This window comes from Gymnoscopelus braueri, assembly GCF_963280865.1.
Source record: "Gymnoscopelus braueri genome assembly, chromosome: 23".
NCBI classification, from domain to species: domain Eukaryota; kingdom Metazoa; phylum Chordata; class Actinopteri; order Myctophiformes; family Myctophidae; genus Gymnoscopelus; species Gymnoscopelus braueri.
The window spans coordinates 30096559-30109732 of NC_137625.1; the positions used below are offsets into that span (position 1 = coordinate 30096559).

At 40.6% G+C, this 13174-nt stretch overlaps 2 protein-coding genes across 2 annotated transcripts in view; one reads left to right on the forward strand and one right to left on the reverse strand.

Annotated features, from left to right (window-relative positions):
* The window catches only part of utp20 (UTP20 small subunit processome component), a 58153-nt gene extending 55991 nt beyond the window's left edge, over positions 1-2162 (forward strand). The window contains exon 61 of the mRNA XM_080421607.1: positions 574-2162. Within this exon, the coding sequence (XP_080277733.1) occupies positions 574-729 (156 nt within the window). The 3' untranslated portion in view covers positions 730-2162. The remainder of the gene's footprint in view (positions 1-573) is intronic.
* A 396-nt stretch (positions 2163-2558) lies between these two features.
* Positions 2559-12458, reverse strand: arl1 (ADP-ribosylation factor-like 1). Its single transcript, XM_080421267.1, has 6 exons — positions 12373-12458; positions 9966-10103; positions 9627-9708; positions 7380-7491; positions 5693-5871; positions 2559-4263 (listed from the first exon to the last, which is right to left on the reverse strand). The coding sequence occupies exons 1-6, from the start codon at positions 12374-12376 to the stop codon at positions 4233-4235; spliced, it is 546 nt and encodes a 181-aa protein (XP_080277393.1). The 5' UTR covers positions 12377-12458; the 3' UTR covers positions 2559-4232.
* Between the last annotated feature and the right edge of the window lie 716 nt (positions 12459-13174).

Here is a 13174-nt window from a genome sequence, read left to right on the forward strand (position 1 = left end):
CATCTGAAATGTTTTACTGTTAGTCTAGTTTTAGTCGACTAAATATCATAAGATTATAGTCGACTGAAGCTACATTTGATTTAGTCGACTATAATGTATTTTGGCGGTGCCTTGATGGCGTCGTAACGGCTGATTTTACAATTGGTTGCATGCTGAAAATAGCAGATCTACGAGCTCACAACGCGTTGCAGCACGACACGTTGTGAGCTTATAGATCTGCTATTTTCAGAGCGCAACACCTGAGCGCAACCAAGCATAAAATGACATGTCTTTTAGTTCTACTGGATCTCTTCTCCACTCGTCCCTCACTGACATTTTTGTCTAGTTTTTATTTGTTGACGAAATTGTCAATATATTTAGTAATAGTTTTAGTCATCATAGCTTCGTTTTTATTTAGTTTTCGTCAGTGAAAAAGGGTAGTCGATGAACATTTTTCGTCATAGTTTTAGTCGACGAAATCAACACTGACACACACACACACACACTACAAAGCGAAGTTCAACCACATAATATCTTTGCATCAGCACAACCCTAATGCCCAGTCCTCTGTTCTGTGCCATTTCTTTCTCCCAGGCGGTGGCTCACCCCGACATCGCCGCCAAAAAGAAGATAAAGAAGCACAAGAACAAGATCGAAGCCAAGAAGAGGAAGATTGAGTTCCTCCGGCCCGGTTACAAGGCCAAAAGGCACAGGAGCAACGCCCTTAAAGATCTAGCCATGGTGAAGTGAACGGACAGGAGGGAAAATAGCAGATCTACAAGTTAACGTCATACCAGGCTTAAATGAAGGCTGCTACATGTGGGCAAGCGAAGTCTACTGTGTAGTGGTTATAGACACTGCCGTGTACTGAAATGTTCACACAGGTTCATTAGTGCGTTGGCTCTCAAAGTGGGGTCCTCAGCTAAACCAGTTAATATGGCGTCACAATCATTTTAACCATATTTTTCGACTATTCAAAAATAGCAGATCTACAAGCTATGAGCTTGTAGATCTGCTATTTTTGAAAAATCCTGGCACAAAAATATGTTTTGAGACAGGGGCTCCGCAGTCCTTGACATGAAAATGTTTGAGAACCTCTGCATTAGTGTGTGTCCTGTCCTGGAGGAAGTCTATTCTCCTACCTGCTCACTGGCCCTCTGGATATGAGCATCAACAACACTGTGGTTCAGATGTAAACTAGTAGTGGGTTCTCTGTCTGCTGGGATTTGACTGTGTCATGACTCTGCTCAATTCTCATCAAGAAATACAGGTCTGAAATCTGTCGTATTGGTGAGCTTTTACTGTGGACTGGTACACTCGGGAACCATAAATTGCAACTGAAAATATTTCTAATAGTCCTAATTCCAGTGAATACTATACATTTTGTACCCTTTAGCAATGATGCTGATCTCTCTGTCTCTGTTGGCATATTTGACATCTGCAGTTCTATTTTAAAGTCTTCATTTAGGAGGATAAAGAAATGTGACGTCATGGAGTAAAATGTGCCGTTTCATTTACACAACAATGTCCCGTGTGTGTTATGGGGGGCACTCATACTGTTCAGTGAATTGGAGACCTAAAATGGCAATGCGTTCCCCTGTGGAGGCCTGTATACAGAATCGCTGAGGTTTATACATTGCCCAGTTAAATGTACAACTTGTTTTTAATTAAAATAATCATTTTGTCATGGTAGAGTATTTGTATGAACTGACAGTGTTGGACCACTACGTGGCCACGTAAGCCACGCCATATATATAGTCACTGTCGGGCAGAAACCAGCTATCTCCATTTTTTTACTTCGTGCTATTGAACACCCTTACGTCTGTGTGTGGGTTTTGCAAATATTGAACCAATGAAAAGTACTAAAAAAGCGCTTCTGACTAAACCTCCTAACTCCATTGGATCCTCAAACTGTCGGTCAAACATTGATTAGAATTACGAATTCAGAAGGAAAAAAACCCTATCTCCACAATAATGGTCAAAAACCTAACTTCACTTGAGCTGTAGTTGGGTAAAATGGTGATAATATAAGGACACATTCAAGTATCTGACGATGTATAAACCGTACCAACTTTGATGAGACAGTGTTGTTCTAAAAACATTTTTCATTTCTTGAAAAGTTAATATTTTGGTTACCATAGCTGGTTTCTGCCCGACGGCAGAGATATAGTACTTGCATGACAAATAGAGAATCTAAAAATGTGTTGTGAGCTTGAAAATCTTCTGCTGTTTTTCTACATTTTTGAAAAGACACTTAATGACATGACCAAAATTAGGGACGGAATCAGGGTTGCCAGATCTGCTTATTATAATTTCCCCGCAAGATTTTATTTGAAAATAGCCGATCTACAAGCTCACAACGCGTCGCGAGCTTGTAGATCTGCCATTTTCAAATAGCTGATTTATATGTTAAAGTGCTCATGTGGCCCATAGTCGCTTCTTTTGGCCTGGTTTTCCTAGACCTGGTTGCTTGTTTCTCTCACCGAATCTGGCAACACTGGATGGGATGCCAGAAGTGGTCTAAATGTGTTAAATAAATGCTACTGAGAATGTAAGACAAGACTCCTCTGACAACTACAATCAATGATATCAATCTTTACTGTGAATCATTTTCACTGTACAAGCAAATATAAATATGCAATCATAAAACCTTCAGCATACAATCAAACAGTTAGTGTTCAGTAACTAATTGACTAACATGCCAAAGCTGCACTCAAAGGATTTCAATGGAAAAGTAAAAAAAAAAAAAAAAAATCTAAATTACTTAAGGAGAAAATAAAATTACAAACCACAAAAACTGTAATGAAATGACAAATAGTAGAAATACAGGAGGTTGCATTTAGCCTGACTAAAATAGTACAAAACCTGCACTGGCTGCAGTAACACGTGGTTGGCCACAGGCTGGAGTCAATTTCCCCTCATCGGTTTATTTCTGCTAGTAAAACAATTCCAATTAGTACTCAGTATTTTGGATGTAAATGAGTGTCATATCACATTACAAACAGAATCCATATTGATTCATATAATTGCCGTTTCTAATGACTCGACAATTCAGCAGCTGAAGATTTCTTCTCTAGTTAGCAGTGAGTCATTCTGTCAGCCAAATCAAATGTCACACCATTTAAGATGCAGTCCGAGCGCATTGTCACTGAGATTGTTGTTGGTTTACCTACTTACAGTACACACCTACCTAAATAACCTTGCAACAAGCAAACCACACACACCACTGTGCATCCACTGCGCCTGTAACTTAAAGAGCGCTTGGCTGCTTTTTTTTTTGAATGGGGAAAGTTCTCAGGTTGACAGGGTGTTGTCATTTATTCATTCTTTTCAGTATACAATTAAGTAGTTTCAGTGCGTAAACTTTAACAAACAGCATCTTTAACCCATTAAGACCGGGAACACATCTGTGTTATTTTAGATTTCTTTGGCTATCAAAAAAATAGCAGATATACAAGCTCACGAGCTTGTAGATCTGCAATTTTTGAAAAATCGTGAACATTTGTGCAAATCTTTGAATATATATTTTTAAAGCGAACATTTGTAACTCATATCTTTGCTTCTGGGGGTCCCTGGAACAAAATATTTTGAGATGGGGGTCCGCGGCCAAATACATATAATTTTGGGGGTCCTTGACATGAAAAAGTTTGAGAACCAATGATTTAGCAACATAGAGATTTTGTAGCATCGGCCTCAGGTCTTAAAAGGTTAAACGCACGCCCTCTAGACTGGCTCTCACAGGCGTAGGGAAAACGGCTTGCCTTTAGAAAAGGAGGATTTGTTGTGATCCCGAGGGGGAAATGACTTCTCACTGCTTTGACCCAGACATGGCTTGCCCAGAGCATAAGCACAGGGTGAGAGAGAGAGAAAGTGATATCTTCCAAGGTGAACCTTTTTTCTCCAAAACAGACACAGACACTTCGGTCCAGCGGATTTCCTGCTGGGTCACTGTTATTCCCACGGCTATAATCTAAAAAAAGGAATGCAGAGTGAGTGAGCGTGCATGTGTGTCCAGTGAGTCCAGACGTTACTGCAGCCTTTCTTATTGTCAGTCCCCAGGCTCAAAAAAAGGCATTAGGAGAGGACTAGGCCAAGGCTTTGGGTTTTTGGGGAGGGGGGGAGAGTAGAGAGAGGAAAGGAGTGCAGTCACTGGTCTTCAGGGGGTGCAATTAGGAGGCTTTATACAGAGGGAGGTCAAGGGTCAGGTAGTATGTACACAGAGCTCGTATGGGTGTGTTGTGTGTGTCACTCCGTTACTGTCGGCTCTTCAGGGATTCCACCAACCTGTGTGTAGACAGAGAGCAAACATCCGTCAGCCGTGGAACACTGATAATACATGTTGTGCAATGTCACACAAAGGTGTGTTGTATAAGTACACTTTTCCAAAGCAGTCATTGTGTCATTTCCAGTCATTTCCTGTTTCCAGCCCAGGACCCACCAATGCAACTAGTCTCAAACAAAACAGTTTTAAAGGCCAGTCCACACCAATGCAACTCCTTGCAACTGCCATTGGGGATAATGGTTGCAAGGAGTTGCATTGGTGTGACTAGGCCTGTCATAATCATTACAATGTTGAAAAATAAATCACACATTTTCAAATGTTAAAAAATACAATACATTACAAAATTTAATTTGTCAATAGTTTCTTTGTATATTTAAGTTATTTGTCATATCTGCCCAATTTTTGATTACGAAGCCTAAAAGGACATTCATATGTTCTAATGTTCAATGGCCAAACACACAATTAAATCGTTAATCGCAATTATTTGAGAGACAATGAATCGTCACCTTAAATTTGTAATGGTGACAGCCCTAGGTGTGACTGGCCTTTATAAGATAGAGCCAACAGCTTCTCTGAGCAGTGAGAACTGCTGTATTTTAAAGCTGCAATACAGAACTTGTTTTATGAATAAAACATTGTTTTAAACAATACACTATAACTAACTAGCACATTTGCAGTGGTTGAAGGTAGTCTCCCTACTCTTCCATCAACAAATGTAGACCTGGGTGTCGGGTAGGACACCTCCTGGCTGCTACGTAGTACTGCCTGAAGCTCATAGTGTAATATCTGTGGTCTCATGTGAGAATCCCAGGCAGGACATAAGTCACAGATTTCAGTTTTAATCACACACACACCTCTCTGAACACCCCCGCAAAAGTATAAAAAGTTCTTTATCCAACTCTACAATTCAATCTCTATGCTTCCTCTGTGTTAACCCATTAAGACAGAGAACGCATCTGGGTCATTTTTTGATTTATTTGGCTATTAAAAAATTGCAGATATACGAGCTTGTAGATCTGCTATTTTTTGAAAAAGCGTGAAAATGTGCAATTTTTTTAATATATATGTTTTTAAAGCTTTAAACATTTTTAACTCTTGCTTCTGGGGATTCTACAAATGTCTTCTAAATCCTAACTTTTTCATGTCAAGGACCCCCAAAATGAAATGTATTTGGCCGCGGACCCCAATCTCAAAATATGTTGTTCCAGGGACCCCCAGAAGCAAAGATTTTAGTTGAAAATGTTTGCTTTAAAAATATATATATTTAAAGATTTGCACACATTTTCATGATTTTTCAAAAATAGCAGATCTACAAGCTCATAGCGCGGCTATGAGCTTGTATATCTACTATTTTTGAATGGCCAAAGAAACCTAAAAATGACACATATGCGTTCCCGGCTTTAATGGGTTAAAAGGGTTACTTAATCCTACCATTCCATCGCTTCATCTAGGCCTGTGCCTTTGGTCGCAGAGGTCTTGAAGATCTGCCACTTCCTGTCTTTGAGGGCGGGGAGGCCCAGGGAGTTGGCCACCTCGGTGGGCGTCATGGCCTGCTCCATGTCCTGCTTGTTGGCAAACACCACCAGGATAGCCTTCTTCAACTCCTCCTCCTAGAAACACACAGGCATAGATATGATCTGTAATAATCTGGGACATCAGACACTCTGAAGAGAGTACAAATGGAACCAAATCAGGGTATCTGCACACTTCTAAAGTACAAATGTACTTAAAAAAACATTATACCATTACCATGGCAAAAGAACCGACAGTTAGGGCTGAAGATATGGACAACATTTTATATCTCGATATCGATGCCAAATATCTTGATACGATATAATAGGTTCACATTTGTTATTTGATATCTTTTGATATTTTTGATACCTAGTTCTATAATCTGATACAAGTGTGTATGTTCATCGCGCGCACACTCCCACCCACTGCCAGAGTTGAATTGTCTTTCAACGCAACATGCAGAGAAACAGAGGGGTGACTTTCATTTGGCACTGTCGCTGTCTAAAACGCAAACTTATAACTTTTTCCAACAACCGCGGACTACTTTTTTTATACGTGATAAAGTATAGTTTTGGACCGCGACGGAGGGGCGCAGTCTCAAGCAAACTTGAGCCACGAGAAGCACCACGAGTGCGCTAAAGCGTGCAAGTTGCCGTGCTGAACGTTGCGAAGTTCGCTTGAGCCTACTCAGCCCCGTCCGAGTTATGTACCGCACAGAATCGTAAATTCTGGCATCCCCCCAGGCAATGCCAGCGCCGAGCATTATTTTCCACCACAGAGTACTGTCCTCCTGGCCCCGCCCCCCGCTACTGCGAAGCGATAGTAAAACGACGCCCGCGTCTAAAACAGTGGAATATGTACTATTGGCTGGCTGTGTGTAGGCTATATTCCACACACAAGGCGTACCGCTACCTACCGATGCGGAATGTACCCTCTGGAATCATCACTTTACATTGTTAGTCACATGGGCTTACGTACAATACCCACTGAGCCATAGTCGTCTATTAGACCTCCGTCTAAAACTGGGTTATAATTGGTCTAACAGTGAAAGTTTTTTAGCGGTCTAGGCTTAGCCTAGACGTTGATTAGCTGTTTTTTAAGCGTCTATATATAGACGTCTATATTATAGACGTCATTTCAACGTCTATAATATAGACGGTCTATAAATAGACGCTTAAAAAACAGCTAATCAACGTCTAGGCTAAGCCTAGACCGCTAAAAAACTTTCACTGTTAGACCAATTATAACCCCGTTTTAGCCTAGCCCTTAGACGTATTTTAGACGTCTAATAGCCCGAAAAATGCTCAGTGGGTATATTATCTGCCGACGTCAACGGAGTGAAAAGCAACTAGTCCGTTTGCGACACCTTTATTCATTCTTCCCAAGATTACATTTAATACCCCCACTTATACAATTCCAGACATTTTAAGGCCTTGAAATGCAGAAACTAAATTCAAGACATTTTAATACTTTTTAAGGATCCACGGGAACTCTGCAAATGGACCCATACTCTTCAGAGTTAAATTAAGTCTGTAATTGTACTGTGTAGATGCATCTGGTCTGACATTTCTTCAGACTTAATGAGTTAAATCTCAGCCTAACGTACCTCCAGCATGGCCACCAGTTCAGACTTGGAGATCCCCATCCTGTCGCGGTCGCTGCTGTCCACCACATAGATGACTGCGTCTGTATTAGAGTAGTAACATCTCCAGTAGGGCCTGGGGGGGGGGGGAAACAACTGAGGTTTAGCAGCTTTTAAATGACAAAAGATTGTACTGATTCCTAAAAGGTGACGTCGATTGTTATAGCAGTAACAGAATAGTTATTGGCCATATTTACACAGCGGCCATTTTGCTGTCATAAGAGAGAGAGGGGGGGGGGGGGTGAAGTCAGGGTCAGACGAGCAGATAGGTTTTTATAACCAATGTTGACTTAACCCATTAAAGCCGGGAAAGCATCTGTGTCATTTTAGATTTTAGCTGTTTGTATAGCATCATACGCTTTTCACAAAACTCTTTAGGATTTAGAACATTGGTTTAAAACTGTGGTTCTGAAAAATAGCAGATAAACAAGCTTGAACATCTGCTATTTTAGATTTTGTTTTTTAAAGTCTTTCTTCTGGGGGTCCCTGGCACAAAATGTTTTCAGGCCATATGTATATATGTGTGTGTGTGTGTGTGTGTGTGTGTGTGTGTGTGTGTGTGTGTGTGTGTGTGTGTGTGTGTGTGTGTGTGTGTGTGTGTGTGTGTGTGTGTGTGTGTGTGTGTGTGTGTGTATATATATATATTTATTTCATTTTGGGGGTCCTTGACACGAAAATGTCTGAGGACTACTGATTTAACAGGCATTTGTAGAATCGGCCACAGGTCTTATAAAGCAACTGACCTACTCTACAAATGGCTATATATAGCGTGACATCACCTCCAGAAGACTTGTGCACAAAAAACTAAAAAACGTGCTGTTAAGGTAAAATGCTATATGTTCACATCACCCGTTTCGGATGCGGTCAATGCACCGAATGGGACATTATCACGTTGAATCAGACGATTGAATGGTCTAAGTAGGTGAGATACTGACCTACCCACGTTTAAATCAGACCATCGATTGGGTGTAATCAAGAGATACTGACCTATACCGACGGAGGTGTTTTGTATAAAGTATAGTTTTTGGACCGCGACAAGCAAACTGGAGCCACGAGAGACACCACCAAGAGAGCTAAAGTGAGCGAGTTGCCGTGCCGAACGTTGCGACGTTCGCTTGAGCCTACTCAGCATCGTCCAAGTTATGTACCGATACGCACAGAATCGTAAATCATGTTGTGGGGACAGCTCTGCCTCCGGGCAGTAGAGCTCTTCACGGATCCAAAAAAACGTTCCGGAACCAAAATGGAAATGTGAAATCTGTTCCAATTCCGACCCGTTCCGATTTTTTTTTCAAATAACAAAACCAAACCCGAGTGGACCCGTGACAGTTTTGTCCGATTCCGACCCGTTCCGACTTTTTCTTCTTTTTACGGACCCAGACCCTAATTGGACTGGTGAAATTTGTTCCGAAACCCGATTATTTCCGAGATTTTACAGACCCTGCAGACACCCCTTCAAAAAAGCATATGAAACAATACAAAAATAAATACATATGCGCAGATGTATTAATGTAATATGTATGACAAAGGGTTTCTGTAAATAAATATGGACTTTATGAAATAATAGCAGACCCATTGACCACTGACCATTTTATGATTAAAGCTTTGCTTTCACCTCGTTCATTGAGGACAACGGTGTCAGAGGAATCCATGAATGCACACTGGTGTTTTCAAATCAGCCTGGCAGCTGGCTTGCCTTGCAGTACGGTGCGGTGCGCATCAAGTAACTAAGTACATTTACTCAAGTACTGTACTAATAGCCGATCTACAAGCTCACACTGCGTCGCGTTGTTCCGGACTTTTACTTGTAGGCCTAATAGAGTATTTCTACATTGCAGTATTGATACTTTTACTTAAGTAAACACCGCTGGTGCGCATGCATTGCGTAGCTCAACTTTTTTGAGCTACCAGCCTAAAACATTGCGCAAGATGCACAGCCATTTTCACGTCGCTGCTGCACTAAACCTGATCCCTGATCCCAAAACACGGATCAGACCCGTACGGGTCTTGGGTCCTCTCTCTGGTATTTTCGGAATCGGGGGGCCTGTGAAGAGCTCTACCGGGTAGGTCAGTATCTCTTGATTACACCCAATGAATGGTCTGGTGAAACGCGGGTATCTTGCCTACTTAAGACCATTCAATGGTCTGATAAAACGTGATAATGTCCCCACTCAGTGCACTGATAGCACTGGACTCCCGGTCTCCACATACCTGATACTGGTCTGGCCTCCCAGATCCCACACCTGGAACTTGAGGTTCTTGTAGGTCACCGTTTCTACGTTGAAGCCAATAGCTGGACACAGAGACATTCAAGAGGTCAATGAGAGCGGCAGAACATACCAGATTAATAATCAATAATACAGTAAAATTGCCATTACTTGTTTGCTGATTATCATTTCAATATGGACCGACAGGTACACTCATTAACATCCTTACTTATCTGCACTTAAAAGTCAGAAATAATGGGGTGTGGGTTGTTTTGAACTGGATAACATATTATAAAACACGTTGAGACGGACAGGAAGCCTGGGAGAGAGAACCGCTACGTACTGGGGATGGTGGTGACCACCTCTCCAACCTGCAGCCGGTACAGAATGGTGGTTTTCCCTGCGCCGTCCAAACCCAGGATGAGAATCCTCATCTCCCTGGTGCCAAACAGGCCCGAGAACAAGCTGGAGAAGAACCCACCTGGAGAATGACAGAATAACACAGAGAGTAGCTTTAAATAAGTTTAACAGATGAACAGCGAAAACTATTGGTAACAGTGATGGGCAATTAGTGTATAGGCAAGCAAGCTAGCTACTAGAACTACATTCCCCAGTAGCTTGTGGGTACTGGTAGCTTTACTACTTTCAGAATTATGTCGCTTTTAATTAAAGGGCAAGACCACTTTGGTAGAGGTTTGGGTTGTGTCGTTACTTTGCCATGATGTAACTCCAATGGTGGAAAATAAATTAAAAATGAATTGTTCCAGTGATTAGAAATTGATAATTCAACATATGCTCCTCATTGACTTACATTGTTTAGCACACAAACGAACGCAAACAAAGTTGATTCAGACAATATAGAACATCACCAAACCTAGTACTGTTTTATTTTTTTTATAAAAATGTTTAACTTCCTGTTGATTTTGCTATTGTTATTAGGAAGAAAACCCGGACAGGATCCACAGATCTGGATCTTCAAATAGTAAAATCAACAGGAAGTTAAGTTTTTATATAAAAGAAAAACAGTACTGGGTTTGGTGATGCTCTATATTGTCTCAATCAACTTTGTTTTTGTTCGTTAACGTGCTAAAAGAGTGACTTTGAGAGTTGTTTCAGCGTACAATGTAAGTCAATGAGGAGCATATTTTGAATTATGAATTTCTAATCAATGGAGCAATTATTTTTTATTTCTTGTGCACCTTTGGAGTTACACCATGGCAAGCTACACAACCCAAACCTCTACCAAAGTGGTCTTGCCCTTTAAGCTGGTTTCTTTTTGTATGATAAAAGCCACTACATCACTACATTTTCAGTGGTACCATCAACATAAAATAGCACAATAGATACGTTTATGCATGAAGTTTGTCATCGCATCAAAGACAGAATTCTCCATCTCCATCTATTTCTAGCTTTTACACAGTCTATTTGAAAATAGCCGATCTACAAGCTCACAACGCGTCGCTTTAAAACCTTGTAGATGGGCTATTTTCAAAAGATTTTTTATACATTTTGAACACTTGAAATGGGACATTCTGCATAATGAGTAATTTTACTTTTGGTACTTTAAGTACATTTTGATACCAATACTTTTGTACTTTTACTCAAGTACATTTTGAATTCCGGACTTTTACTTGTATTTCTACGTCGCAGCAATGATACTTTTACTTTTTCCACCACTGTTAGTGTTAGTTACTACTTAACACAACAAGCATGAATCACTCTGTCACTAGCCTCGGGAACTTTTTTTCTTTTGTTTCAAAAGAAAAACGTCACCATCACATTTAGCCATGGTTCACATGACGCTCTCATGTTCCAGGGCTACATCACATTATGAACTGGTTGAGCCAGTTAGCTGTCAAAGCTATATAACTGTCCACAGTTTGCTACTATACATTGATTAGTGTATTGGTTCTCAAAGTGGGGTCCGGGGACCCCCAGGGGTCCTTGGGAGAGTTCCAGGGGGTCCCCAGCCAAATGATAGATACATATTCTTGTACATATATTTCGTATGTTTCATACCAGAAATCTGTAAGCTGATCGTATGACGTTCTGTATAGTAGTGTATATCTGTCTGTCTCTTATATGTCATCATGATTTGTGTGTGGGAACACATTTTAAACAAGCTTAGTGCTTCTATGAGTTATCCAGTTTAGCAGATCTTGTATTATGAATTGTACTTCCATGTACTGTTTCTCCTGTCTTACTAAATAAAGTACATCAATCAATCAATCAGTTAGGAACCCAATGGACCCTTATGGGTCTGTAACTCTGAGAGTGTACAAATGGAACCAAATGGACCTGTTCCACTTGTACACTCTGGGTTACATTAACATTGATTTGACAATTGGGGTCCCAGAGATAAAAGTGCCATTCAATGGGGGTCCGTAGCCTAATACATGTCAAACTGGGGGGTCCTTGAAATTAGAATGGTTGAGAATCACTGCTAGAGCGGTAAAACATCTTCTTATGGGGGTCCCTGGTCCTCTGGCATATCGTTCAAATGGGGGTCTGCGGGCTAATAAGTCTCATGTCTAATGTTTAGAGCTAACATAGGCTAAGCTAGCCGAACCAGTTGCATGTTAATGTGCCTATAGGTGGAGAACACACACACACACACACACACACACACACACACACACACACACACACACACACACAGTAAATAAAACACAAACATATAAAACATGAACCTCACATGTTCTAAATGACCTTTATTAGGTCATTATAGATCAATAAGTCAGATTTCTCACCCATTTCTTTGATGTTATGATGCTGATAACTCTGCTGCTGCTCTCTTCCGTGTGGTTGACGTGTCTCTGGTCTTACTGCCAGGTTTTGCGAGAGAAACAGGCAACCAGTTCTAGGAAAACAAGCCCAGAAGAACTTAGTTAGGCCACACATGAGCACTTTAAACCTGTATGCATTGGCTATTTGAAAATAGCAGATCTTCAAGCTCACAAAGCGTCGCATGAGCTTGAAGATCTGCTATTTTCAAAAACTCATGCAATAACATTTTTAATATTTTATTGGAATGTTTTTGAAACATTCTAACAACACAAATGCTCCCTGGGCACAAAACATTTATGACAATATTTGAGAACCACTGGTTTAAATAATAATTAAAGACATTGGAAGCAAGTCTAAATAAGCATCTACACTTTAGAAACAAGCCCCCCCCCCAAAAAAAAAAACGCAGCCTGGCTGCAACTGGCAATATTTACAAGCAACTTTACAGAAAAACAAGCCCAACGTCGATTATAATAAGCGGACATGGCAACACTGGTCTCTGGGTCGCGTCACGCCTCACACTGGCTGCCTGCGATTCGCTTCAACAGATTCGGCAAAAAAATATAATAATGCTACTGATAAAAAAAAACACTTAGTTTGTATGGAAGTGCAATATATGCTCTGTTATAGAATTACACTATTGCTTCAGAAATTAAGTTTGTACAATATAAAAAAATATTATTTATTTTATGCGGAAAGTGTGTTAGATGTAAAGATGATTATCTGGGATTATTTCCTACGGGCTGCGTTCAACAAGCAAAACGC